At 40.3% G+C, this 27,690-nt stretch overlaps 1 protein-coding gene across 1 annotated transcript in view; it reads right to left on the reverse strand.

Moving 5' to 3' along the window:
- Positions 1–27,690, reverse strand: part of LOC133563339 (guanine nucleotide-binding protein G(o) subunit alpha) — a 247,095-nt gene that overhangs the window by 29,162 nt on the left and 190,243 nt on the right. Inside the window, exons 6-7 of the mRNA XM_061917421.1 lie at positions 14,676–14,804; positions 1,599–1,728 (exon numbers count right to left, since the gene is read on the reverse strand). Of these exons, the coding sequence (XP_061773405.1) occupies positions 1,599–1,728; positions 14,676–14,804 (259 nt within the window). The remainder of the gene's footprint in view (positions 1–1,598; positions 1,729–14,675; positions 14,805–27,690) is intronic.

Below are 27,690 nucleotides of genomic sequence, written 5' to 3' on the forward strand. Positions count from 1 at the left end.
GCAGTTGTTTATCCATCCATTTGCTACAGTTTGTCCCTCGTACTGATATCTCCTGTCTTTATCAAACCCATGACAGGCTCACATCAGAGGATACTATGTGGTGAGCCCGAGTCCGAAAGAGGCAGGAAGACATCTATGTAAATAGAGCAACTACTAAGCATTATTTCTCTGAGGACACATGTCAGGCTTATACATATCAGCCAGCAGACAGCATACCATGAATTGATTAGCGTGGACCCCGACAAAAAACAAGTTGAGAAACTTATTCGGGTGTTAACATTTAGTGGTCAATTGTACGGAATATGTACTGTACTGTGCAATCTACTAATAAAAGTCTCAATCAATTCAAATGAGCTTGTTTTTTTTGGGTCACATGGCATACGCTGTACAACCAGAGCAAATATTTTGACAATAGGTGAGTATGCAAATATCTATCTTTCCAGTATGTGAATGTCTGTTTTTAATTAAATTTTTTTTTAGTACAGAACACCGCAGCACTGCATTGTTTTCCATATCTCCAAATAACCAAAATGATTCCCAAGCGTGGCCACCACTGCTGCTCACTGCTCCCCTCACCTCCCAGGGGGTGGAACAAGGGGACGGGTCAAATGCAGAGGGTAATTTCACCACACCTAGTGTGTGTGACTATCAGTGGTACTTTCAACTTAACATTATATCTGTGGCGGCTATAAAATTTAGACCACCATAAATAGATGTGATATTAAGAATCCTCCATGTTCATGCATGTACTCCTATTTTAAAAACATTTAATATAAAAGTGTCATTTTAGCTTTTTTATTCATCTATTTTTTTAAACTGCATTTTCGCTTACTTTCCGATCTTTTATTTTGACATGCAAATGCTGACTGATATGAACAAGCATCTGTTAAAATTCCAAGCAAATCAGATAATATCATCTGGCGGCCCATTCCACGACAGATTGATTGCCGTTCTGTGAGAAACACTGCACTGACACTTACAGCTAACAACATTAAGTATCTAAGCAATATTCTACCCCGCACTGATGCGATAGTGCAGTTCATTTCCACAGCAATCAACACCCACAATCATTTTCCTTTTTTTAAACATAAACTTTAAAAAAATATATAATTCTAAATGTTATAAATAACTTTTCTGTCCAGCTGCATTGCCATGTAATATTGTTGCTTTCAATAACTAACATATTTGTAGAATACTACCTCCGTGAAAGTAAATAATGCTAAGTTTTATTTTTCTTCTCAAGCCAGCATTGCGCGAACCAGATGTAAAATTGTATTATTGCATATTGTGAACGTCAAATAGATTGTACCAGGCGTCTCCAACTTTTGTCTCTATTAGTACTTTGAGAAAAAGAAAAGAATGGTCTATTTGGGTTTTGTTTATATGACTGGCAACATTTACATGAAAAATCTTCATCTTTTTGCTATTTTGTGGTCATTTGTCATGAGATAGAGGCATCATGTCTGAGTTGAACACTTAATGCAAATTCTAAGAGTTGAAGCAAATACATTTTTTGACCCTTTTGAGATACTGTACTCAAAGCCAGGTGGCAAGCTATTTCCTGTATTATACTGATGCAAGTCAACACGTGTCCTTACCGTGGTCTCATCCTCATGCAACACCTGGTCATATCCGCTGAGTGCAACACAGAAAATGATGGCAGTGACGTCCTCAAAACAGTGGATCCACTTCTTCCTCTCTGACCTCTGACCTCCGACATCAAACAGCCTGATAGACGGAGAGTAAAATGCAGCTTTAACATAATGCATTGCAGATATATATACAGGTTATTTAACTTGAATATAACTACCAGTTGTTATTTAATCAAAAAAGGATGTTGGTGTTTTATTAATCCATTTACCCAGTGTCTTTTTCAAACTTTATTTGAGAGCATTTGCACTTTTTTATTGATTGTATCACACATAGGAAAAGAATGGTGGAAGTGTCTCACATGAGCAGTTTCTATTTTTGTGTGTCATTTCATTTGAAGTTTTTTCTCAATAACGCACTGTGGTTTGATGCAGAACTATTTGTTCCGCTTACTGTTAGTTTTACATGAACACGCATGTTGTCTAGACAGTACGACAAGAAGTAAACAACTTCCATCAGCTGTTTTAAGTACTGCGGCGTTTAATGATGTATGATTGAGGTGCTTTTCTAAGGTGAAATAAATGGGATATGCACATTGAAGTATTGCACTGCTGCACCCAACTCTGTTTTGCTGAGGATTTGTGGTTGTTCGTTTTAACTCAAGGCTTGTCTGATTAGATGACCACTATTTCATTGGTAATTATTTGCTAAGCCCTGCATGTGCCCCGGCAAATAAACCGACAGATATGTGCTAGTCAGTACAATATTTTATGATGGTTCTTGTTTTATGGGGTCAAATAGCTGGGTTGCAATCATGTGACCTTGAGGCACTTCCAATTTTTGCTTGGGGGGCAAACATTCAATAGCTCCAAGTTCATTTAGCAACAGCTGCTTAGATGTCAGGGTCTATTTATAAAGGTTTACAGGTGGATATACAAGCCAGGTACCATCAGAAAATAGCAGAATGTGATTTAGTTGTTTACCAGATCAGAGACTTTTCACAAGATTGAAAATATCCAACAACACTAAAGTGGACTTTTAAAGTCCACACTTTTTTTACACTGGCAATGAGTAGGAGGCTCATTATTTTTATTTAGATCTGGCTGTGTCCACCAATTTGGCGTTAATCCATGAAAGACAATATTGGACTCGTTAGTGCATGAGTATGAGTATGAGTTTATTTCGAACATGCTAGCATACAACATAATACATCACAATTTCCAGTTTCTCTTTTCAACATGTTCGAAAAGAAGTAGGAAGAAGCAGAGTTTATTTAATCCTACCCCTTTTCTTTTACATAACAGTTGATAAAACTTTTGTTCACTTCCTGTTCTCAATGTTTTCACAATGTACTCCAAAAGTAATTAAATAAAAATAAACTAATAAATAAATAATTGTTAAAGTTTTATTTCATACAATGAAATAAGTAAGATGATTTTGAGAATGAAAGAATGAATGGGTGAATAAATTCAGAAAGTTTATCATGATTCTTCTTTTTTGCACTTTGTAAAGACTTTAAGTTTGATGAGTTTCTTAAAGTGGATCATATTAGTACAATGTTTGATTGCTTTGCTTAATCCATTCCATAGTTTAATTCCACATACAGATGTACTGAATGTCTTAAGTGTTGTACGTGCATACAAATGTTTTAAGTTACATTTTTCTCTAAGATTATATTTCTCCTCTTTTGTTGAGAAGAATTGTTGTATATTCTTGGGAAGCAGGTTGTAGTTTGCTTTGTGTATAATTTTAGCTGTTTGCAAATCCACTATGTCGTGGAATTTCAGTATCTTTGGTTCAATAAATAAAGGGTTTGTATGTTCTTTATATCCAACATTATGTATTATTCTAACTGATCTTTTTTGTAATACTTTTAGTGAATGAAGTGTACTTTTGTAATTATTTCCCCATATTTCTACACAGTAACTCAGATATGGTAACACTAGTGAGCAGTAAGTAAGGTATTTGATAGATGGTAATGGATGCTGAGCGATCTTTGTTTATCAATTTTTGTAAAGCAATTTGCATATATTATATAAAATATAAAAGTTAGGATAGCAACTGCAAAAACCTATCGTCAGCCAAATGTTTTGCTGGTGTCTACAATTCAGCGTCTACAATTGCTTTAATGGTGAATGATTAATGTTTTGCTTAAATGTTAGGCTGCAGCTATTTAGTAATTGAGTAATCAATCGATTACCAACTGGAGCCAAATATAGGCATTCTCATGCCGCTCGGGATTCCCCTTTTCACAGACTGGAATGCCTCCTTCTTAACATCCACCCAGAATTTCAGAATAAGATATTTGGTCATCTAAAAAAACCTTAGTCCAAGTAAGAAGTTGGTTAGGGTTTGGGGGAGTTAAAAAGGAAAGCTGATTTGTTATAAAAAGACAAAGAAGAAATAAACGCTCGCCTACCTATGGACTAAATCTCCTATCAAACGCTGACGCTTATTCCCCCCTCACCTCCCAAGGGGTGGAACAAGGGGATGGGTCAAATGCAGAGGGTAATTTCACCATACCTAGTGTGAGTGTGACTATCAGTGGTACTTTAACTTTAACTTTAACGAAAACAATGATGAAATTAATTGACAACTTAGCCGACAAATAGAATCAAGACAAAAATGTTGACAGAGACAAAATCCAATCATATTTGATTTAGTCTTTAGGGAGGTGGGACAAGTAAGGAAGCTTTCCAATCGCATTAGCAAGTGGGAGAGGGGCGTGGGGTAAATCACAGAGGGGTCTAACTGGAACTACGGTCTTTGTAAGGCAAGGTGTTAGTTTTTTCTACTGGGAAAACATGACTGTATTGTAGGGACATAACGATAAAACGGTAGTATTGTATACCTTTTTATATTATATTGTATAATATGACAGCGGCAAAACTCCCGATGGTTAGTATTACCTTTTTAAATTAAAATGATCGAAACACAGATATTGATAACTCAACTATTACACAGTAAAATCCCCAGTGTTGAACATGCAGTGATAACATGCATTACATCTATCAGAGTTATTACAACAACAGCTGGAGTAAAACGCCCCCCAGTGTTGGTGTTGATTTCCATCGTTGAACGAGACAGTGTTAGAGGTACACTGATTAGCCCCGCCCTCGTGTCCACACCCTGAAGAATGTTCTGGAAGCCATTTTCTGAATGTTTAAGGACTGTGGTAAGTTGCTTCTCCTCTCTTACTAAATCAATTATTTATAATTTGTAGCATCATGTCAGAATTTACTTTATACTGTTGCTCAATGAAGCTATTTGTGTACGGTTTGGTATCTAAAAAATATGGTATTCTAAGAGGGCTAATGTCACCCAGTGAATGCTAGCTTAAATGTTAGCCACCTCAGACTTCGTTTCTGTGAGGGATGTGGGACAATTTCAAACATTATATGAAATAGAATATTTAATATGTAAATTGTACATAGTTATGCTCTGGAGATGTGGCGAAAAAAATAGTGAGTAACGCTGGTCTAGGCACTATTGAGCGTGGGTGGCCAGAGCACAAAATCATGAGGTGTGTGTGTAAATATTTTTGCTTCTACATTGTTAATGGCGAGGTTACTAAACAATCCCCTGTTATCTTACCAGCGTGAAGATATGCAGATATGATTAAAGGTATCATAAATCATTAATTTTATGTGTTTTTTGAATTGAGTGTGCAATTTCACATTTGTTGGCCCTTTTTTTTGGTAGCCCTATTTGAAATTATATATAGGAGTATCAAGTCATTAGGTTTTTCTAATGATAATTTTTCTTATATTTGTGTATACAGTATTTGTTTTGACTGGGCCTTTCAACTTTGGTTGTATGTTTCGCTTCAAAATAACTGATTTGAAACTCATTTAAAAAATATATCAAATGACCTGTCAATTTCTGCTTTTTTTCTGTTTCCTAGCATTTGCCAAATTCGGTGTCCCAGCTGTAAATTAAGGTGCCAAAGTTGTTGACAGTTCAGGGACTGAGATAGATGATGATGTTTTTGAGGAAATTGTGAAGGATCCAGCCACTGGGGTACCAACCATCAAATACAAAACAGGTTTGTTACCGCTTTAAATTTGTAAGCTATATTAACATTTTTATTCCAATATTGAGAAGAGGTAAATCTTTATTTATAATCAAGCTAAGTAGCTTTTGTTTTTAAAGTATACCAATAGCCTCCATTAGATTAGGTGTGGTTTTATGAGCAAATTGTGTCCAACACGTCTTATTTCTCCTTTTTGCAATGGTGGTTAGAATCTGACTCCATGGTAACCTCTCCAAAGTCACAATCATCCGTTTGTTCATCAAACTCAGACAAAATCATCCTTGAAGACACTCCTACCAGAAAGCGTCAGAGGCTGGCCTCTGAAGCTATGCAAGTAAGACTTTATACAGGCACTAATGCTTTCTATTGAACAAGGATACAAATGGTTCAAACAATGATCGTAAATTGCATCGTATGAGGGCTGTTTAAGTTCTGTCCAGATTTTAACATTGTATTGTACTAAATATAGATTTCTTAAACTGTTTTATATTTTGGTTTGATATTTTTATTTCAGCTGGTAAAATCCATTCTTACCAAGAAATCGGGTGGAGAAATATATAATAAATGAATACAACCGAACTAAGTCCTTGACAGAACAGAGCAGAAGAAAATTGGTGAATATACTGGCAGCTGAGATGACGGAGAAGAATGGGTAAGCTGTTTATTGGTTTTGAGTGGCACATGTGTTCTTATTTAGGTTTCAGAGTAATCTAAAGTAAATAATAAACATTTCACTTCATCTTATAAAACGTGTGTATGACGAATAAACGTGAATGTGATTTTTTTTAAGTACATCTCCGTCAAGACAGGTGAAGGAAATGTATGCACAAAGAATTGTGAACTTGTTCCCCAACCTCAGAGACCCATTTTCCAAGAATGGCTATGTGGGTTACACACTCTTAATTGTTGTTATTGTCTTTATTTTCAGTTGTCCCAAAGTATGTTGTGACTAATTAATCGTGCAAGTTTCTGGAGAAGTGGCCAACCACATTCAAAAAGAAGATCTTCCAACAATGCAGAAAGCTTCCCTCCATCTTTGAGCTTGAGGAACTCCTGATGGCAGCTGACCCTCCTGAGGATGGGGCTGAAGTAAACGTTGACTTTGGTAAGATGTTTGTAAGGATACATTCATTTAAATGAGAAAGCATGATCAAAATGCGGACTTACAACCATAATTAGAACAAAAATCCTACGTTTTTGGCTTCACCAAGAAGATTTTTGGGGAAAAAAGAGCTTCTTCAGGTGTTTTTAAAGTGCCATATTTTATTTATTTATATATATATAGTAATGAAAATGCCACTGACCGTGCAGTATATTAAAATAAATTGTTGGTCCACATTTGAAGTAGGCTATCAAACTTTTTCTGTTTCAGGTTGGGACAGCGACCTCTCATCGATTTTGCTGCTCTTACACTTGATCCCACCGACTGCTCTAGGTCGGAAGAGGCCAGGAGAAGTTTCTGCATCCCGGGCTGAGAAGCATCTTGTGGTCTTCAAAAAGGTTTGTATTGTTCTCTAATGAAGGATATTTAGTTTACAATAATTTATGTAATCATTTCTATTATATAACCACAACCATGTCGATTTTTTTATTCTTCTCTCCATAGACTGGAGAAAGCATCCTAGAACATCTTGACACCATTATTACCAGCACTCAACCCTATCTCCTGGCTGTTGGAGTGAGGAAGAATACAATCCACAAGTTCTTCATAATTCTCGACAAGAATGCCATACCTTGCAGGTCACACTCCTCTCTTGGTGCTTTTGATGAACTGTTTAAAGCACACTTTGTGTTTGCGACATCATACCACACAATGCTCCACAACATGTACACATTCATGCTTTACTCCAAACCAGTTGATGTTCAAATGGCGTATGGAACATCATGTTCCACATTGTATGTTGTCCCATATTGTCATTTCATGCAGACCTAAGGTCACCCTTTATGTATTCTGTCCCTAAAGTTGATTGTCCTGCCTGACAAATAAATAAAGGTTACTAAACGTATGATATTGTATTACTGTGTTTTGCACCCACTTGCTATTTACAAGACAAAGTTGGTGAGACTTAATTTGACACTGCACAAGAGTAAATCAAGTAGAATGAGCACCATTTTTTTTTCAGAAATAGTGTGAGGTTTTATAAAAACTGCAATGTTTAGCACATTTTTACGGTTTACCAAATATTTTTTTCTTCACTGCAAGGGAGTGAATAATCATCATGTTAGTGTATTATCAAACCTTATCAGAGTTTTATTTCAACACCAAAGCAGTGTTAATGAGCAAATACATTTAACTTGGTGTACAATTATCACCACAGAAGAGTAATTTATCAACACTACTCAAGAGTAATAAGTTGAACACTCCACAGTGTTACAATTTTGACTCTATTTAGTGTACATTTAACTCTATACATTTAACAATATGGAAAGAGTAAATTTAACACCAGCTCAGGTTAGGACCAAATAGACGTTTGAGTAGTGTTAAGTTTATAGAATTTACTGTGTATAAAACTCTATTGGGGGTGTAAAAAATAGTCAGGAGTGTCATGAATACAATGGATTATGGGTATTTGTTGTGTTGCGTTTATGTTGTGTTACTGTGACGATGTCATCCCGAAATGTGTTTGTCGTTCTTAATTGGTGTGGCTTCACAGCGTGGCGCATATTATTAAGAGTGTTAAAATTGTTTATATCACAACCATTAGTGTACTTAGTGTCACCTAGTATGACTTGCAGTCGTGTGCATGTTGCTGCAGAAGCCACACACAACATGATGCTGGACTGACAAGTAGATCGTGCATGTTGTAGTAGGCGACAAAGCCAATGGCTTCATAGCACGCCCTAATACTTATTATCTGGGTGACTACAGGCAGTAATCCAGGAGAATTATAGCGTCTCTTGTTGTCTTCTTCGCTTTATGACACGGGTCTTAAGTGGCACTTTGAAAGACAAAGGATACCGATCATAGAACCATGTATTTCAAATATTTCCGGATGGTTCAACCGCCATCCGCCCGAATCTAATTAAAATCTATTTTTTCGTCATGTTAACCGCCGTCGTCGCCGTCGCCTTGGAAGCAGCAGGCGGTGTCATCATCGCCGTCGCCTTGGAAGCAGCAGGCGGTGTCGTCGTCGCCGTCGCCTTGGAAGCAGCAGGCGGTGTCGTCGTCGCCGTCGCCTTGGAAGCAGCAGGCGGTGTCATCGTCGCCGTCGCCTTGGAAGCAGCAGGCGGTGTCGTCGTCGCCGTCGCCTTGGAAGCAGCAGGCGGTGTCGTCGTCGCCGTCGCCTTGGAAGCAGCAGGCGCTGTCGTCTTCGCCATTGCCGTGGAAGCAGGTGCTGGTGTGGGATCCAGCCTTGGAGCAGGTGCTGGTGTGGAAACCAGCCTTGGAGCAGGTGCTGGTGTGGAAACCAGCCTTGAAGCAGGTGCTGGTGTGGGAACCAGCCTTGGGGAAGGTGCTGGTGTGGGAACCAGCCTTGAGCAGGTGCTCGTGTGAGATCCAGCCTTGGAGCAGGTCCTGGTGTGGGATTCAGCCTTGGAGCAGGTGCAGGTGTGGGATTTAGCCTCCTCCCCTTTTGATTGTCCAAATGTCTATTATGCTCCCCAATAGCAGGCGGAGTGTCCTCTGCCGCTTGGGATTGTTCCTCAAGTTATAGTTCAATTAGTACCTTCCGGTACCACTCATCCACCCAAGCAGGTCTGTACATTTCAAGGATTGTCCCGGAAGATGAATGGGCTGGAACAGGAAGTGGAGAAGGCTGAGCAACACGTGGCACGGCAGACAGAGGAGGCGGAGACGGGCTTGAAGCAACATCAGGCAGAGAAGGTTTTGCAGGGCGTGGCAGTTCGGCTGGCAGGAACTGAGCCACCCCCGTAGTGGACTGTAGTGACGACCAGGTTGGAGAAAATATAGGACTGGGCGGAACTTGAGCCATAGGGGGTGGGGCCAAAGTAATTGCGGGCTGAGCTTGAAAATCAGCAAGTGACTGGGACTGACCACACCTAAAATTAACAAAAATGTCCTGATAGTGTTTAATTGTAGAATTCAAGTCATTAGGAAGTGGCTGACAGTAAGAATTAACAGAATGTAAATGTCTTTGTCTATGATGTCATCAAAAGTGGACGGGTGGATGTCATCAGGGGGCGCGTCATCAGGGAGCGTCAACGGAATGACGTCATGGCTGCAGTCCCAGTGATTGACAGGCCAGTAGGAGAAATCTTTGGAAGAATGGTCGATTGAGTTACCAGTTATCTGAGAAGAGGAATCTTGTAGCTGGCTGTGCTCCGGAGGGAAAAGTTGAGGGATTTGTGCGTCATTGTTGCGAGCCGAAGTCTCCTTGAGTGTCTTCCGCTTTCGCTGACGCATTCGGGCTGGCTGTGATCGGACATCCCTGGGCCAGATGGAGTCGATTTGGACCAACGAACCGTTAGGCCCCCACAAAAGGTCTTCGTGCTCCAAAGGGGAATACCGGAGAGTCTCTCTCTCCATCGTCTTTAAGACCAGCCACGTCCCGTAGCCGGAATGCTTCACGCCCTCCTTCACGCCATCTTCAAAAAGACTGTTTGCTGTTGGTCTTCTGTTACGCTTGCGTGGCATTGTGATGCCGGAGGTCGTCTTTTCTAGCTGCAGAGGGATGTGAGGATGTGGCTTGAAGGTGAGAATAAATTATTTATTCTAGTAGCAGAACAAAAATATGCTGTGCGGTGCCCACGGCACGGAAAACAAAAGGGGTAGCCAAAAGATGCTAGTATCAAAAATGCAGTCTATGAGCGTAACTTGTTGAACGGGAGCAAACAAGACCAACAGGCCGAGTGAGGCCAGCACATAAAACTAAATAGCCCTCTGATTAGTGCCCGGGCAACAGGTGCGCGTCCCGAACACCAACCAGAGACAGGTGACTGCAATCTGCTTTCATGGCAACCAAGAGACACAAACCCAACAGGTGCTGAGAACACAAGTGAACTGAAAACATAAACTGAATATGATCCGGGCAGCGGATCATAACACAAATGTAGCACAAACAAATCACACTATTTTGGCTTAAGTTGGACTTAATTTTGCAAACAGGGCGGCTGGCTGACCGAAAGAAGAATCTTCAATAACTCAGAAACAAAAACAGCACAAACAACCATTGCAACGGGACAGACTAGCACAAACGCAGCACAAACATGGTGTCTATTTAAAGTGAGGTGTTATCTTAAGTTATCTACCTTGCAGTGTTTTTTGTTGTCAACTTTTTCTGTTCTCTTTTATGGACCGGGAACTGGCAGCCCACTTTAATGGATTATTACTTTAATGTGAAACATTACCATCAAATGTCTGTGATTGTGTGTGGAAATGCCTCATTGAGACTTGCTTCCCCTCATGCCACTCCTACCTCACTCATCTTGAGCCATTTAGTATTGATTTTAACTCTACACTTCTGCACAAAATCACTCACACTCCTGTCTTAGTTCTCAAATTGAGACAGTAATGGAATATGTTTTTTTAAACAGGCAGTAGTAGCTGAAGTCTAATTTGGGAGTGATCGCTCTCATCTATTTTTATGCCACAAGTGCAGGTCTAAGTGCACTGCCAGAGAGGAAATACAGTACATCTCAGATGAATCTAACCAGGTTGTGCCTTAGATTAATATAATGGTAGGTATGCCATATGTTACATTGAAGTGAGCTGAAAATATTTCGACATCTCAACAGAACACTCCTGGTACAGTACTAAGTCAATATTTACATTGGTATTGAGTGAGTGTTGATAAATACACTAATCCTGAAACACCATTCATATACAGTGTGTGTAAGTATTAAGTGCATTTATTCCATATTGCAAAAACTGCGATCCAAGTAAACATCAATAGCTGAAATTAAGTTAGTTATTTGTTTATTATTATTATGATAGGCCAGGACAATTATTATTATATTATTTATATTTATATTATTAATATATTATTATTATTATTATAGGCCAGGACAATTAACTATAACTAACTGGACATTTTTCTGGGCAGCAAGGTAGACAGGGTTTATTGCATGTGCCTCACAATACGAAGGTCCTGAGTGTCAATCCCGGGCTCGGGGATCTTTCTGTGTGGAGTTTGCATGTTCTCCCCATGACTGCGTGGGTTCCCTACGGGTACTCCGGCTTCCTCCCACCTCCAAAGAAATGCAACTGAGGATAGGTTGATTGGCAACACTAAATTGCCCCTTCTGTGTAAATGTGAGTGTCAATGTTGTGTTGGTCCTGTGATGAAGTGGCGACTTGTCCAGGGTGTACAGGGCCTTCCGCCCGAATGCAGCTGTTATAGGCTCCGGCACCCCCCGCAACTCCAAAAAGGGACAAGCGGTAGAAAATGGATAGATGGACATTTTTCTTACAAAGTTAGACAAATGTGTTTATCTTAAAGGAAAACTGCACTTTTTTTGGAATGTCACCCATCATACACAATATTTATGTGAGACAAGAACATGTCTTTCCCTTTTCTGTGCATCCTAGATAGTACAAAAAAACTGCGAGCACCAGGCGGCTCACAATGCAGGTATTGTGGATTCTACTATTTTGTCTATAATGCACTGTACTAAAAACATTAAAAACAAACTAACAATGCTATAGCAACATTGTTATCGTAAGAGATAACACCGAGGAAGTACTTTACTGGTGTAGTGACACAGCACCTTGCTCACAGTGCCTCAGGATACTATCAATATCCAAGAGGTATGCTAGCTACTGTTCAGGATAAGTGGCAGACAACGTGTGACGTCATGTTGGTAGATCGGTTTGATGATGTCAACGTTGTGAATTGATTGGCCATGGTGGGGGTGGAAATATGGTATGGGCAGGCGTATGTTCGGGACAACGAACGCAAGTGCCTTTTATTGATGGCATCTGAAAGCACAGAAATACTGTGACGAGATCCTGAGGTCCATCCCAGCAGGCACAAGATATTAAAACAACGTTGAGAACTAGTTGAATTAGGTCCTGACATTGAGCAACTCTAACATAATGTTAAAGTTAAAGTACCAATGACTGTCTCACACACACAATAGGTGTGGCAAAATTATTCTCTGCATTTGACCCATCACCCTTGATCACCCCCTGGGAGGTGAGGGGAGTAGTGGGCAGCAGCGGTGGCCGCGCCTGGGAATCATTTTTGGTGATTTAACCCTCAATTCCAACCCTTGATGCTGAGTGCCAAGCAGGGAGGTAATGGGTACCATTTTTATAGTCATACTGGAACAAAATGCTTTTTGACAACCTTTAATCAGTGTTGGGTTCTGACCTTGATTTGACTAATGAATTTTGGTAATTTTCCATTCTACAGCGTAGATCCATTGTTTGACATCAATGTTGTCTCAATTTACAAACAGAACTATTTTGTAAAGTTGTTTCAAAGTCACTCTTAAAGGACATGTATGCACTTTTGTAGAATCAAAGTTGCATCAATGTCTTGTGCCTGCTGGGATTGTTGTGCCATTCACCCGAGACCATCCCCATATGTTGCCATATGACAATGCACGGCCCCATGTTGCAAGGATCTGTACAAAATTCCTGCGGGCTGAAAACACCCCAGTTCTTGCATGGGCAGCATACTCACCAAACAAGTCAACCTGAGCATGTTTGGGATGCTGTGGATCGCCGTATACGTCAGCGTGTTCCAGTTCCTACCAATATCCAGCTACTTAGCACAGCCATTAAAGAGGAGTTAACCAACATTCTACAGGCCACAATCAACAACCTGATTAACTTTATCCGAAGGAGAGTGGCCTTTTATGGTGGGCAGCTTAAGGCACACCTGTGCAATAATCATTTTGTTTAATCAGTATCTTGATATGCCACACCTGTGAGGTGGCATTTAATAGTGGGCAGGTTAAGGCACACCTGTGCAATAATCAAGCTGTTTAATCGGTATCTTGATATGCCACACCTATGAGGTGGGATGGATTATCTTGGGAAAGAAGAAATGCTCACTAAAACAGATTTAGACAGGCCTAGAGTTGCTGCAAGAAAGGGAAAAACAGGAATTGACAAAACACAAAATAAGACCGCAAGACAGAAACTAAAACTACACCCAGAAAATGATCAAGAAACCCAAAATAAGGCATGGCGTGGTGTGACAAGCCGTGACGATTCCAAAATGGAAGGATTTTTGTTGTCAACATTTACAGACAATAACCCGTAATAACAGTAAGAACATTTTTTTTTTGTTGTTGCAATTTTTGTCATGAGTTTCAGAGTTTATTGTAAATATGCAAGATTATAGCCAAGGGCTAATTTCCATCTTTACTCCCTTCGGCAGGGTGAAGTTTACATAGGATAGGATTAAAAATAAACAAATAAAATAATCACATGTACATAATTATTCACAGCATTTGCTCAATACGCTGTTGATGCAACTTTGGCAGCAATTAAAAGCTCATGTCTTTTTGAAGGCAATGCCACAATTTGGCTCACCTATCTTTGGACAGTTTGGCCCATTCCTCTTTGCAGCACCTCTCAAGCTCCATCAGGTTGCATGGGAAGCATTGGTTTCTATCTAGGATGTCTCTGTACATTGCTGCATTCATCTTAGTTTAGTCACGGCAGTGACCAATGACAGTACCATTTTAGTTATTTATTTATATGTATCTAATTGCGTTTTAGGGCGCATATACACTTAAAGTGTCTATATTTTTAACAATTAGGATAATTATATCCAGACTCACTGTGAAGTGAATTATATTTATATAGCATTTTTCTCTGGTGATTCAAAGTGCTTTTACATAGTGAAACCCAATATCTAAGTTACTTCAAACCAGCGTGGGTGGCACTGGGAGCTTGTGGGTAAAGTGTCTTGCCCAAGGACACAACGGCAGTGAATAGGATGGCGGAAGCGGGGATCAAACCTGGAACCCTCAAGTTGCTGACACGGCCACTCTACCAACCAATCTACACCACCTCACCGTATGGAAAACAAATTGTTGGTCTGTCTGAGAAATGTGTTTGCTGTTCAGGCTTGTCACTCACTCAGTCGCTGTGTTTTTGTGTTGTGTGCTGGGACTCACTAATCCCTACTACTTGTACCTAAAGTGGAGGTTCTTGAAGGTAAAGTGTGTCTCCACGATGCCTGTAGTCTTCACTCTGGTCCTCAGAATATCCTGCTCTGTTGGCTGGTAGTCCGTGGCACCAATCCGATCTAGGCTGTCAAGGTAGCTGCACAATAAAGAAAAGACAATTATTAGAAAGCAGTGTATGTCAAGTAAGCATATTTGATTTATATTAATCATTACTAAATCCCATCATAACTATGCACAACTGTTTTAAGGCTGCGTTCACAATTGTGGTTCGGTACTTTCTGTGAGGACTGGTGGGCATTGTGATGCCGGGTTCGATTCCCTCGAGGATGCGTTGACGTGAACACAACAAAAGGTAGGATCTTAAAATATTTATTTAACAAAAAGGGAGCTCTGAACAGAAATACTGGAGCTAATAAAAAGGCAAACCAAAAACGCTAGTATGAAAACTAGGAAGTAAAAATAGACAAACTTAAATAGCACGTTGGCACAAAAGAGAAAACAAATCATCAGTATGTAAACTGGACAAAACAAGTGGCTTAGCGTGAGAAGCTAGCGAGAATAGAAATACTTGCGAGAAAGCAAATGATCAAAATCCAGATGTACAGTGGCGTGAAAGCAAACTATGAACCCAGACCGAATGAACAGAGAAGACTCAAATAGGTGGGTGATAATTAGTAGCAGGTGTGCGGGGCGAGACTAGCAGGTGGACTGATGAGTGACCATGGTGACAAAGCAAACAGGAAATAAGGAGTCGGAGAAATATACAAAATGGAAAAATAAATAGTGTAGATCTGAGCAGCAGATCGCAACACTTTCCTTTGAATGTGAGTGCGACCTAAATTGTTGGTGGAGCACCCCCTTTTTTGAACTTCTTCAGACATCAGAGACATTATTGTCCTCAGGTGTATGTATTTTCTCTTTAAGATGTAAACAAACTGGACCAAATGACTTCACTGGTGTAGCTGTTGCTTACTTTCTGCAATGTAGAGATCATTGAACTCCTCACGACACTGCACTGCATAAACAACACTGCTTTGCATGCTTCTCCAACTTCTAGGACAAAAACTTGGGTCACCAAATGAGATTTCATCAATTTCAAACTTAACCGTAGCACATATCTTCACAGACCACAGCAGAGCCTCTCTCTGATCCTGACAGGTTTTTTCCAGACATATTTATGTTGTAATTTCTCTGAATCGACAAATAGTTAAGCAAGGAGATGGATGAGTTGTGAGAATATACACACGCACATACATCCACTATAATTGCTGTAAAGCTTTTAGTCATAGTTGACAGGGTGACTTACCGCCACAAGATAAAGGGTAGGGAATTGAATGACGAACAGGAAGTGGTTAGCCTGCACATACACTTCGGTGATAAGGTTTATTGATTATACAGAAGGAAATATGGTTTGGATTTCGAGCTTCCTTAGAGCAGGAAGACGGAGCCAAACTGAATGAAAGAAAGGTGTAGAAGTTATATTCGTCAATGATAAGATCCTGATTTCATTCTGCACTAAACACACACTGTAAACCAACCCCATTTGTTGAACGAGAAAAGTCATAAATGCCACCCAAAGCTAACTGTTTTATTCGTATGCTTAAAAGTACATGACTGACAGTTCAATTACTGGTATGGCACATACAAATCGCCTGGTGTGAAACTAACAATTCATACTACTTGACACTTGTTTTCTCGGCTGTTCCCTACCTGCTTTTTATGTTGAAAGACAAAAATAACAGCGAGCAAATTTGCCCGGCTTTTTCAGACATGTGACACAGCAATTCAGTCCCTCCGTCCACGCAGCAGTACACAAGCAAGGTGACACTTTGCTTTATTGAACTACAATACATAATGCCATCTGGAAGATGAACAACCTTAAATCAGTAAATTGCTGCAACATTCTAAAAAAACTTGTACATGTATGTCAAACAATTCAGATTTTTTTAAACCTGATATTTTTATTTTATTTCGATTACCGTATTTCCTTGAATTGGCGCCGGGCATGTAATATGCACCTGCCTTGAATTACTGCCGGGTCAAACTCACTTCCCAAAATTATTAGCGCATGCTTACTCTTACCGCCGGGTCAAATTCGTGACGTCACGAGTGACGCCTCCCCTGTCGTCATTTTCAAAATGGCGGAGGAGTTTTTTTTTGCTTGTACAATGAGTAAACCAGGGGTCTTGTTCAACAGCCATACAGATCACACTGAAGGTTGTGATATAAAACAACTTCAACACTCTTAGTAATATGCGCCACACTCTGTGATCCCACACCAAACAAGAATGACAAATACATTTTGGGAGAACATCGGCTCTGTCACACATTATAAACGCTAGCACCAAACCCTGCCCCCCCCCCTCCCTCCTTGTGTCGGTTGAGGTGGGCAGGGTTGGGGTGCGGGGGTGTATAATATAGCCAGTAAGAGTCATGGATGCATGGCATTCTGGGTAATTGTTATGTTGCGTTTATAATGTGTTACAGAACCGATGTTCTCCAGAAATGTGTTTGTTATTCTTGTTTGGTGTGGGTTCACAGTGTGGCGCATATTAGTAAGAGTGTTAAAGTTGTTTATCTCACAACCTTCAGTGTAACCGGTATGGCTGTTGAGCAAGTATGCCTTGCAATCCCGTAGGTGTGACGATAGAAGCAGCGAAATGCATGCGTAAGGCCGGCACGCAGATAGCATGGTGTAAAGGCGGGCGCGATGACATGTTGTAGAGCAGTGGTCCCCAACCACCGGGCCGCAGAATATATATATATTTTTTTTTCTAATTTAAATTTGTTTTTGTTTTTTTATTAAATCAACACAGAAAACACAAGATACACTTAAAATTAGTGCACCAACCCCAAAAATCTCCCTTTCTCATGACAAAAACCTCCCTTTTTACAACCAGGTAAAATCCTATTGAGATCAAAGATCTCTTTTCCAAGGGAGACCTGGTCAAGAGGGCAGCAGCAAGGTTACATTAAATACAGTAAACAACACATAAAACATCACATTTACATCTTTAAAACTTGCTCATATGACACATGTGCATACAGACAAGGTAGACTACAATCCTTTCACAGAAGCTTTGAACTCATTTAATGTAACAAGGGTTTTAAGTTGAATATTCAATTATAGGGTATTCCAAGCCTTCGGTGCTGAAAATAATAACCATAATAACGTTTTTTTTTTTATTAAATGTGCTTTTCATGATGGTATCCTTACATCACACTCAATTTGGTAAGCGCAGGGGTGAAAAGAGGTTTTAAAAATTTTAGCGCCTGCTTACTTTTACCGCATGCCTTGAATAAGCGCAGGAGTAAGAAGAGGTTTTAAATCAATTAGCGCCCCGGCTCAAGGAAATACGGTAATCACGATTGATGACAGTAAAGTACTTGCTTGCACAACTTGAAAAAAAAACAACAATTCTGACAGAAATGCAATTTTGAACGATATTTTAAGAATGTCAAACATTAAGGGTGTCCACACTTTTTCAGCGGGCAAGCTACTTCTCAAATGATCAAGTCGAGGTGATTTAACTCATCTTCATACATACATACTGTATTTATATATATATATATATATATATATATATATATATAAAAATACATACTGTATTTATATGATGTATATTGTGCCTCACAATAGGAAGGACCTGAGTTCAATCCTGGGCTTGCGATCTTTCTGTGTGGAGTTTGCATGTTCTCCCCGTGACTGCGTGGGTTCCCTCCAGGTTCTTCGGCTTCCTACCACCTCCAAAAACATTGCACCTGGAGATGGGTTGATTGGCAACACTAAATTGGCCCCAGTGTATGAATGTGAGTGTGAATTTTGTCTATCTTTGTTGGCCCTGCGATGAGGTGGCGACTTGTCCAGGGTGTACACCGCCTCCCGCCCGAATGTGGCTAAGATGGGCTCCAGCACCCCCCTCGACCCTGAAGAGGACAAGCGGTAAAAAATGGAGGGAGGGATGGATATATATACATACATATTTATATATGTATTTATGAAACAGATGTTTTTGTTAACATGTTAAAGGTGTTTAATAAAAATACAAGCATGTTTAAGATTCCTTTCTTTCATGAAGAGAAGAATATAAGTGCATTATTACCTTATTCTGATGACTTGCATTGATTGGAATCAGACAGGATTCATAGTAGTGCTGATAACTTCCACATTTTTGAATTTTACATTGTGGATGATAAAAAAGTAATATTTTCTGTCCAATACCACATGAAAGTGGTTGGTTTTGACATCTTATTTGTCCAACTTCAATACTCGTTTTCATACACTTAACAAGAAATACACTGAAGGCAAACTCCATTATTTGTTAGCTTATGTGCACTAACTTTCTGAGACTCTTACTTTGTTAGCACAGTTAGGATGAAGCAGCACTTTTATTGTGAAGACAGAAACTGTGCGGTGGCACTTTAGGCTTTTGACGGCAGGTACAGCGAGAGAGTCTGTTGAAATAAAAAGTGTTTCTCGCCTTATAGTCGTTTTTTTTTTCATTTTACTGAGCTCGCAGCAGCCAGCATCAATCAAGTGACGAAAGTGACGTCATTGTGAAGATTACTGATCGCAAATTTTTAGGTGTATTTATTTACTGCCTGGCTGGTGATCGACTGACACACCCTCTGCGATCGACCGGTAGTTCGCGATTGACCTAATGGGCACCACTGTCATACACAAACTCACATTTTGATTTTTTTATTTGAATTCGCATAATTTATTTTTTTCAACACTTGGTAACAGTTTTATCTAAAGTCCAGTTAGGGTGTGTTTTGGAGTGCAATTTTCCAGCAAACCAAAAACTCAGAGTCTCCTTACTTATCTTCGCACTGATGTATGCATTGTCCTGATCATTGACCAAACAGGATAAGGTCAAGGAGCATGTCCAGTCACAGTGTACTGCGTGATTGATCCGCGCTAATATATGATAAATGTTGTGATTAATCACATGCGTTAACGCGTTACTGTAACTAGTTAAGATCACTGTTAATTGTCAAGTGTGGGGTTTTAAGTCAAAATATTTGTGTAGCTCAATGATGCAAAGCTCTCTGACAGACTTGGATTTATGACCTTCGGTGTGGGAAGAGAGTGTGTTATGTCCTCTGAAAGTGTCATATCATGCCTTGCAAGTGTAAACAGTATCAAAAGGCAGCCAGTTAAAATGGTTTGCTGTGAACTGATAACGATGCACGTGTGTGTCGGCAGTATCGGAGAAGTGGACAGATGTCATCATACTCTGAATATTCAATTATAACACCACAGATGATTCTGTGTCCTCTCTTCAGCACCCTGCATTATTGTCGTTAAGTATGTTAACTATTTTTTTAAAGTACCATCTGTTGGACAAGTGAGGCTGGTCTACATGTGGGTGTCTTAGCCAAATTAATGAAAATCAATACTGAAGGGCTTCACGGTGGCAGAGGGGTTAGTGCGTCTGCCTCACAATACGAAGGTCCTGCAGTCCTGGGTTCAAATCCAGGCTCGGGATCTTTCTGTGTGGAGTTTGCATGTTCTCCCCATGAATGCGTGGGTTCCCTCCGGGTACTCCGGCTTCCTCCCACTTCCAAAGACATGCACCTGGGGATAAGTTGATTGGCAACACTAAATGGGCCCTAGTGTGTGAATGTTGTCTGTCTATCTGTGTTGGCCCTGCGATGAGATGGCGACTTGTCCAGGGTGTACCCCGCCTTCCGCCCGATTGTAGCTGAGATAGGCGCCAGCGCCCCCCGCGACCCCGAAAGGGAATAAGCGGTAGAAAATGGATGGATGGATGGCAATACTGAAGTGTTACAGGGAAGACATGATTTAGCAATGACAATAACTCATGGTCACCAAATTCTAATGACAGGTGGTCCTCAGGTTACGGACTTTCATTCTGTTGCCACAACTATAAGTTTGTTTTGTGCAAGTCGGAACTCAAACCGACATTATACCTAAATGAACATATGTATAAATCAGACACATGTAGGACATATAGCAATAAACATATCAAATACAATAATGAGATGAAACAGTACTAAAATTGAAAACAACTCCTAAATTTAATGCCTGTGGTTGTCTTGCACACTGGAAAGAGAGGGAGAGGCAGCCTTGTCGGGGGGAAAAGTCTCAATAATGAGACCACTATGCTGCTTAGTTGTCACTGTTCATTTCATAGGAGCAGATTAATTAATATGTTTAAAGATACAATCTGTATCCTTGGTGATGAACCCAGTATTCGAGCGGCTTGGACCGGGCATGTAGCCAATGTTGATTTCTTCACTTTTACACCGACTGCTTTACGCTGGCTGATTTCTTTCTTAATTTTCTTTATCTTTTACACAGCGCCTTCAAAAGACTCTGCCTCATGCTTGGGTGACATAAAGGAGGTTAAAGTCAAAGAGTTAACTAAAAAGAACAAAAGTGACGTCTTTTGCGGCTACATATGACCTGTTACCCTGCATGCATATTCTTCTGTTGTCCTGATGTAACTACTATCGTTTTCTTTTTTTAATGTCATAAAAGGAGGACCAGCTGTATAATATACCTATTTTTTGTGAAATACAATACAGCGGGGGTCACCAACGCGGTGCCCGCGGGCACCAGGTAGCCCGTAAGGACCAGATGAGTAGCCTGCTGGCCTTTTCTAAAAATAGCTCAAATAGCAGCACTTACCAGGGAACTGCCTCTATTTTTTTTTAAATTGTATTTATTTACTAGCAAGCTCGTCTCGCTTTGCTTGACATTTTTAATTCTAAAACAAAACTCAAATAGAATTTGAAAATCCAAGAAAATATTTTAAAGACCTGGTCTTCACTTGTTTAAATAAATTGATTTATCTTTTTTACTTTGCTTTTTACAACTTTCAGAAAGACAACTTTAGAGAAAAAATACAACCTTAAAAATGATTGTAGGATTTTTAAACACATATACCTTTCTACCTTTTGGATTCCTTCCTCTTCTTTCCTGACAATTTAAATCAATGTTCAAGTGCATTTATTTTTTTTATTGTAAAGAATAATAAATACATTTTAATTTAATTCTTCATTTTAGCTTCTGTTTTTTCGACGAAGAATATTTGTGAAATATTTCCTCAAACTTATGATTAAAATTAAAAAATATATTCTGGCAAATCTAGAAAATCTGTAGAATCAATTTTAAATCTTATTTGAAAGTCTTTTGAATTTATTTTAAAATTTTGTTCTGGAAAATCTAGAAGAAATAATGATTTGTCTTTGTTAGAAATATAGCTTGGTCCAATTTTTTATATATCCTAACAAAATTCAGATTGGATTTTAACCAATTTAAAACATGTCATCAAAATTCTAAAATTAATCTTAATTAGGAAAAATTACTAATGATGTTCCACAAATTATTTTTTTTATTTTTTCAACAAGATTCGAATTAGTTAGTTTTTCTCTTCTTTTTTTATGTTGAATTTCAAATCCTAAAGAGTCGAAATTTAAGATAAACTATGTTTTAAAATCAAATTTTCTTTTTTTTTCCTGTTTTCTCCTCTTTTAAAACGCTCAAGTAAGTGTTTTTTTTCATCATTTATTCTCTACAAAAATCTTCCATAAAAGGAAAAAAAATGTACAACGGAATGACAGACAGAAATACCCATTTTTTTAATATATATGGATTTATTTATTAAAGGTAAATTGAGCAAATTGGCTATTTCTGGCAATTTATTTAAGTGTGTATCAAACTGGTAGCCCTTCGCATTAATCAGTACCCAAGAAGTAGCTCTTGGTTTCAAAAAGGTTGGTGACCCCTGCAATACCGTGTTCCCTCAAATATTGTAGGAGTTCCGTTCCAGACCCACCTGTGATGAAGGAATTCCCATAGAGTAGGATTTGTATGAATTTTAATGTTTATATATTTTTTAAGGATTTTTAACGCTTGATATCAATACTAGAAGCTTTAGAAGGTGCAGAATGTCACAAAAAAAGCAACAGCGCATCACTACTAACAAAGAAGACTGACCCCGTTTCTACCAGACACCAAATCAAGTGACACAATCGGATATTTTTTGCCTGTGTAGTAAATGCTTCTAAGTGCTTAAAATCTGATCTTTTTTTGCCTGTTTTTTGGTTTGATAATAAAAACCCCGAAAAATCGATCGTTATCCATGATCAATTATCCGTAATTTGATTTAATGGGCGGCAGCCGAAGGCAAGGCACTTGACGGTCCGGTCCTCGGCTACATAAGCTAGCTCTTGGGACGTGGGGGAGGGAGCCTGAGCTAGTGCGCGAGGTGGAGAAGTTCCGGCTAGATATAGTCAGACTCACTTCGACGCACAGCAAGGGCTCTGGAACCAGTTCTCTCGAGAGGGGCTGGACACTCTTCCACTCTGGCGTTGCCAGCAGTGAGAGGCGACGGGCTGGCGTGGCAATTCTTGTTTCCCCCCGGCTCAAAGCCTGCACGTTGGAGTTCAAACCAGTGGACGAGAGGTTAGCTTCCCTCCGCCTTCGGGTGGGGGGACGGGTCCTGACTGTTGTTTGCGCTTTGATTACCCACCCATTTTGGATTCACTTGAGGGAGCACTGGAAAGTTTTTCCCTGGGTGATTCCCTCGTTCTACTGGGGGACTTCAACGCTCATGTTGGCAATGACAGTAAAACCTGGAGAGGTGTGATTGGGAAGAATGGACGCCCGAACTGAACCGGAGTGGTGTTTTGTTATTGGACTTTTGTGCTCGTCACAGTTTGTCCATTACAAACACCATGTTCAAACAAAAGGGTGTCCATATGTGCACTTGGCACCAGGACACCCTAGGCCGCAGTTCCATGATCGACTTTGTAGTTGTGTCATCGGATTTGCGGCCTCATGTTTTGGACACTAGGTTGAAGAGAGGGGCGGAGCTTTCTACCGATCACCACCTGGTGGTGAGTAGGCTGCTAAGGTGGGCGAGGATGCCGGACAGACCTGGCAGGCCCAAACCATTGTGAGGGTTTGCTGGGAACGCATAGCAGAGTCTCCTGTCAGGGAGAGTTTCAATTCCCACCTCCGGAAGAACATATTGTTTTGCTTTATGATAATGCAGGAGTGGACAGTTATGTGTGTTTTAAACAAGCTGTGCATTATATTAAATCAGCCAGAAGCATTACACATGATGTCCAGGATGTTCTCCAAAATAGTGCACTGGCTTATCAGGCCATATCAACAAAATATCTCCAAAAGCCAACCAAATAAATAAACACAAATAAACACCACCCATTTCAAGCAGGACAACACAAAATAATTCAAAGTACAAATTTACATTTAGGAAGCCTCTCATCCCTCACATGGGAAAGCAAAAGCCGAACATAACGTAATCTTATTTATACTCACAGAAAACTATACACTCGGGGCTTGATCTAATAAAATTGTGCATGTATTAGCGCAAGTGCGAACTTGATAGCACACACAAAACTGATTAACTAAACCCGTGCGCCAAGGATTGTGTCTCTTTAAATGAGCAAAAAAGCGAGCACAATCCATTTAGCCTGTTTGCTTTCAAGCATGTGAAGAATATATAAAACTGGAAGGAGATTTGCAAATGTAACCATTTAGTGTTCGCAATGCAAACTGGCAGAGATGCGCACAAATTAACATACTTTCTGTACTGTCAGAAATAAAAATACAGTTTTAGACATATAGTCTAACCAGCGATGCCATTTTATAGCTACTGGATGATTTAATAGGCTGATTTGGAGCCAGCAGACACCAAAACAAATCAAGCGAGTCTTTTTGAGTCTGCTGACGTTATGTTTAGGGCTGTAGCAGCGCAGCATGCCCCACAGGGGCAATGCAGAGCACTGCAAAGGCCTTATTGAAAATGCTGTGTTGTTTTTTTCGATACGTTTGGATGCCCTTACGAGGCCCTCAACATGCATGAAGAGCCCCCATATTTTGCAGGCGCATCAGGTACAGCGATTTTACACTTTGACGGTCCCAAAAATTAAATAAGAAAATTGTCTTTCTAGCGTCACCTTTAAAATTAGACAAAATAGCGCCCTACCCCACCGGTTCTACGTAGAGCCACGGAAATCGCTGGAGACGTCCATCATGACGAGATGCGCATGAAAGTCTCAAAAACTCTTTCTTAAAAACGGACGGGAAGTCAGCCGCCTTGGTTTCCAACTGCCATTTTTCAGCAAAATACGGTGGTCGTACTTTAACCCACTCCTCCTAGGGACTTTGACCGATTGAGTTGCGGTTAAAATGACAGATAAGACAGATAAGCAATGTTAAATTGCCAACAATTTTTGCCTATGCTTTTAGGTGTGGGCATGGCATGACGCCAGACATGACTCCAATGTTTTGCCACAAAACACAAATAGTTAATAACTCGGCTACACAAACTCAGATCTTTATCTTAGTTTGTAGAAATGAGGATGATGTCATCCTGAAGTGCCCGATGGGCATACTTGCCAACCTTGAAACCTCCGATTTCGAGAGGTGGGGGGGTGTAGGGTGGGGCAATGTCGGGGGTGGGGCGGAGGCGTGGTTGGGGCGGGGGGCGTGGTTAAGAGGGGAGGAATATACTTACATCTACAATTCACCAACTCGAGTATTTCATATATATTTCATATATATATATATATATATATATATATATATATATATATATACATACGGTGTAATATATTGGGTTGGAGTCAATAACCAGGTGAGGTGATGAAGTTACGTCTCTTTACTGTGGGCTTCAGGACAGACTCCCTCGCTTGCTGTCAGGTGCCCAACACCACGTGAATCGTTGGCCAATCAAAAAGCAACCTCATAACGCTATAGCCAACATTCACCAGGAGACAGCAGCAGACAACATAGAATCACTCTATTACAGACGGCGTGGCCATGGCTGTAACTTACTCATTCTTCTGCTTTGTCTCCTTGTGTGTGCAGTTTTTTATTCAAATCCGTAGATGTTGTAACGTGATTGGGCAGGCAAGCTGTTTATATAATGGGAAAGCGGACGTGAAAACAGGCTGTCCCCACTCAGGTCCTTGCGGACCTGAGTGGAAGGGGGGGCGTGGCCTCCAGCTTCGGCTGAATTTCAGGAGAAAATTTCTCCCGGGAGGTTTTCGGGAGAGGCGCTGAATTTCGGGAGTCTCCCGGAAAATCCAGGAGGGTTGGCAAGAATGCCGATGGGTCAGTAACTGTTCATACCTATTCGTAGTGGGCACCAATCTAACTGTCATTTCTACACTCTAGGTGACCAGTGGCAGACACTAAACTGATGGGTGATGATAAAATGCAAACATTGTTTTGCCTATGGCAGAATTTGGGAGTGGCATGGCGCCAAACTGTAATCTGATGGCTTGCCAATGAACAAAAAGTGTTACCAAGTTAAGATCGTGATCATAATTGTTACAAAAGATGATGAAGATGCACTCAAGTGCCGTATGGCTCAGTGCATAGTTGTATACATTCATAGTGGGTGGAGCTGGCTGGCGAAAACCGCTTCACGGCATCTCTAATCAAACTGCTACTCCATCACTAAAGATGATCGGACAGATATTATACTGATGGCTAATGATATATTGTGAATAAATATTTGTGGGCATAGCATGGCGCTAAACTGTGATCTGATGGTTTGCCACAAAACACGAAACGTTAATATCTCGCCTCCCAAATTCAAACCTTGATTATGATTGGAATAAATGAGGATGATGTCAGCCTGGAGCTCCCTAGGGGTCAGTACCTATACATACCTTTTTGTAGTGAAAACTTCACCTTGCTATTTGCTTTATATGATCAAATCTTCCTCCAAACTGACATGAGGCTTTAAAGTAGGGTTTGATCATGCCCAGACAATATCGACATTACCTTTGCCCTCTTGTGGTAAAAAGTTACAGCATTCATAACGTCCTTCCATATGCTTTGATCACACCGAAACTTTGATGGTGGATAAATGATAAATGGGTTGTACTTGTATAGCGCTTTTCTACCTTCAAGGTACTCAAAGCGCTTTGACACTACTTCCACATTTACCCATTCACACACACATTCCCACACTGATGGAGGGAGCTGCCATGCAAGGCGCTAACCAGCACCCATCAGGAGCAAGGGTGAAGTGTCTTGCTCAGGACACAACGGACGTGATGAGGTTGGTACTAGGTGGGAATTGAACCAGGGACCCTCGGGTTGCGCACGGCCACTCTCCCACTACGCCACGCCGTTCGAATAGCCCAGAAAATGTGTCTCAGATCATATTTGTATCTTGCATATTCCACATTGTAGCAAAATGCCACAGATTGGAGCATGTGGATGGAAATGAATGTCTCCATGGTGACAGCTGGTAGTACACAAACACAATCTGCATCACTTTAGCACTTGTTATTACTTGTGCATGGATTCTTAGTGAATCACCTGCAACACATCCACCAAAAGTATGTGCAATTTTTTTGTGTGCACACGGGGAATTTGCACTTGTTATCTGGATCTAAGTAGATCAGGCTCCTGAAGTCCTCTGGTCCAGACAAAAATATACTAACAATTATTTTGTTTGTTTAGCATTTACAGAGGCATTTTGTTAGACCAAAGTTTGTGCAGTAAAAAAACAAGGACATGACTGGGTATTTTTTGTGACACTCAAATATTCCAAACAAAAATGCGGTCCCGCGGGTTAAATAGGATCACTATTATATTGTGTACTATTTTTCCCAGCTCAGGTTGCCAATACAAGCTTCTAAACCATATCCATAAAGAGAGCTGTGGCGGGAGGCCGCCTGCCAGTACGTGTACGTTCAGAAGCTCTCACATAGAGATGGGGAGAGAAGTGAGAGCGGGCTCAGAGAGAGTGCTTTCGACTAATTTTCTCTTTCCTCTGCATGCTCTTTGCTGTACTTTTAATTGCTGCTCACGGTCTGTGTAGCATTCACATGTGAGCTATGGAAATGAACCAGTTCACTGCAACAGACTCAATCTGGTCTTTCAGGTCACGCCAACTCAGTTGTTACCAATTGAACCCTCTAGATCATGGGTGTCAAACTCTGGCCCGCGGGCCAAATGTGGCCCGCCGTTTAATTTAATTTGGCCCTTAAGGCAATATCAA

Source organism: Nerophis ophidion, linkage group LG12 (assembly GCF_033978795.1).
Source record: "Nerophis ophidion isolate RoL-2023_Sa linkage group LG12, RoL_Noph_v1.0, whole genome shotgun sequence".
Classification (NCBI taxonomy): domain Eukaryota; kingdom Metazoa; phylum Chordata; class Actinopteri; order Syngnathiformes; family Syngnathidae; genus Nerophis; species Nerophis ophidion.